The 2,297-nt window shown below is 43.8% G+C and overlaps 1 protein-coding gene across 1 annotated transcript in view; it reads right to left on the reverse strand.

Moving 5' to 3' along the window:
- Positions 1-2,099, reverse strand: part of MMS22L (MMS22-like, DNA repair protein) — a gene marked incomplete at its 5' end in the record, with an annotated part of 68,164 nt that extends 66,065 nt beyond the window's left edge. Inside the window, one exon of the mRNA XM_009874703.1 lies at positions 2,037-2,099. Within this exon, the coding sequence (XP_009873005.1) occupies positions 2,037-2,099 (63 nt within the window). The remainder of the gene's footprint in view (positions 1-2,036) is intronic.
- Between the last annotated feature and the right edge of the window lie 198 nt (positions 2,100-2,297).

Here is a 2,297-nt window from a genome sequence, read left to right on the forward strand (position 1 = left end):
GTCCCCCCCCCCCCCGCCCCCCCCCCAGCCCCTCCCCCCCCAGCCGGTAGCGCTGCAGGGGGTTATTGTGGCCAAAGTGTAGGACCCTGCACTTGGTCTTGCTGAACTTCATCCAGTTGTCCTCAGCCCATGGACCCAGCCTGTCCAGGTCCCTCTGCAGTGCCTTCCTACCCTCCAGCAGATCAACACTCCCCCCACCTTGGTGTCATCTGCAAACTTACTACGGGTAGACTCAATTCCCTCATCCAGGTCATCAATAAAGATGTTGAACAGGACTCAGTACTGATCCCTGAGGGACACTACTGGTCACCAGACACCAACTGGATGCAGCACCATTCACCGCCACTCTCTGGGCCCAGTCATCCAGACAGTTTTTTACCCAGCGAAGGGTGCATCTGTCCAAGCTGTGGGCTGTCAGCTTTTCTACGATGCTGTGGGAGACTGTGTCAAATGCTTTGCTGAAATCAAGGTAGACCACATCCACAGCCTTCCCCTCATCCACTAGGCGGGTCACCCAGTCATAAAAGGAAGTGAGAGTGGTCAGGCAAGACCTTCCTTTCCTCAACCCATGTTGGCTGGACCTGATCCCCTGGTGGTCTTCTACATGCCACTTGATGGCACTCGGGATGATCTGCTCCATAACCTTGCCAGGCACTGAGGTCAGGCTGACAGGCCTGTAGTTCCCCAGATCCTCCTTCTGGCCCGTCTTACGGATGGGTGTCCTGCTGGCCAACCTCCAGTCATCTGGGACCTCCCCAGTTAGCTCACCACCGATCACCACATCTTCCACCAGCCCTAGGTCTAGCAGGGCACTGCCCCTGGTAGGCTCACTGGCCAGCTGCAACAGGAAGTTGTCATCCATACATTCCAGAAACCTCCTGGACTGCCTCCTTTCTGCTGTGTTGTACTTCCAGCAGAGAACCAAGGCTAGTGCACATGGCTAGCACCATGTACACGCACAGTACTTGTAGTCAGTTATATACCATGAAATCATTCAAAGAGTTAACCCTGTAAGCTGAATGACTGCATACACAAATGTTTACATATAGCACCATTTTAGAACTTTTTAATACTCTATTTAGTGTTTTAACTATCTTAACAGCTACAAAATATCTCTTTGTAAAAACTGCAGTTGTAACAAGCATTGTTTCTTACTCCTGTTTCAATCACAGTGGTTGCTACTGCATGAGCAAGGCAATAATAAGCAAAAAAAGAACCGATTCCTCTTCTGCTTTCAACAGTAGAACTTTGCTGGATTTTTTAAATTTTATCTGAGACCAAATAAAAAAATGTACATGTTTATTCTTGTCTTAAGCATATACAAATTAAAGAAATCTTTATAAGTGTTGCTGATATGGAATTTGCAATTTGTACCATGCAACCTCAGAACAAATTTACAGAGCTGCAACGTAACATTTAAAAACAGGATGAACAGCATATTTAAAAGCATTTTAAAAGGAGGTCAGTTCTGACCTCTGGGCCATGAAGCATTGCATTAACAGTTCTGCAGAAAGAAAAATGATAAGGTATGAAATGAATGCTCAGAAACTAGAACCTTATCAGTTAGAGTTTGATTCAAGCCTGTAAGACAAATTGCTCAGCAAGGCAAGTCACCTTCCCGCTGTGATGAGGATATAGCTGAATTTTCAATGCAACTGACTATCTCCCTCATCATGTCTCCTCAACTTGATATCCTTACATTCCATATCTGGTTTACATTTTCTAAGCATCCAGTTTTTATTCTGAATACATCTTGTCTGAGTAGCCATATACCTCCCCTTCCAGGATAATTATCTTTTTCCTTTATCTGACAGTTTAGCATCAAGCACATCCACTTTAAAGCAAGTGTAACTGCTAACAAGGAGGGAACTGGATACTGCCATAGTTCAGCTACGTCAAGGATGTTCATTTACTTGTAATAAAAACACTAGAATTCCAAATTTACGCTTGTTAGTTGGGCTTTGTTTCATGCACTGCCTTTTCCTGAAAGCATCCCTGACACTTTCCTTGTTCAGTTTCTTCCTTTAAACACTTACCTGAGTATCAGTGGATTTTTTAAGAAGTTCTTCCACGAATTTCCAATTGGATTCCTTCTGTTTCTGAAAAATAATGATTATTGGTGTGAAAGAGTATTTCTACTGCTCACAGGAATCATTATGCAATAACATGAAAATAAGTAGGCAAGAGATTTTTAGAAATACTTAATCTCATGACAGCACACTGTAGTCATCACTGGAAACAGCTTTTTTATTTTATGAATGTAATTGATATCACAGAATGTCAGGGGTTGGAAGGGA

The sequence above is a fragment of the Apaloderma vittatum genome, unplaced genomic scaffold (genome assembly GCF_000703405.1).
Source record: "Apaloderma vittatum isolate BGI_N311 unplaced genomic scaffold, ASM70340v1 scaffold17560, whole genome shotgun sequence".
NCBI classification, from domain to species: domain Eukaryota; kingdom Metazoa; phylum Chordata; class Aves; order Trogoniformes; family Trogonidae; genus Apaloderma; species Apaloderma vittatum.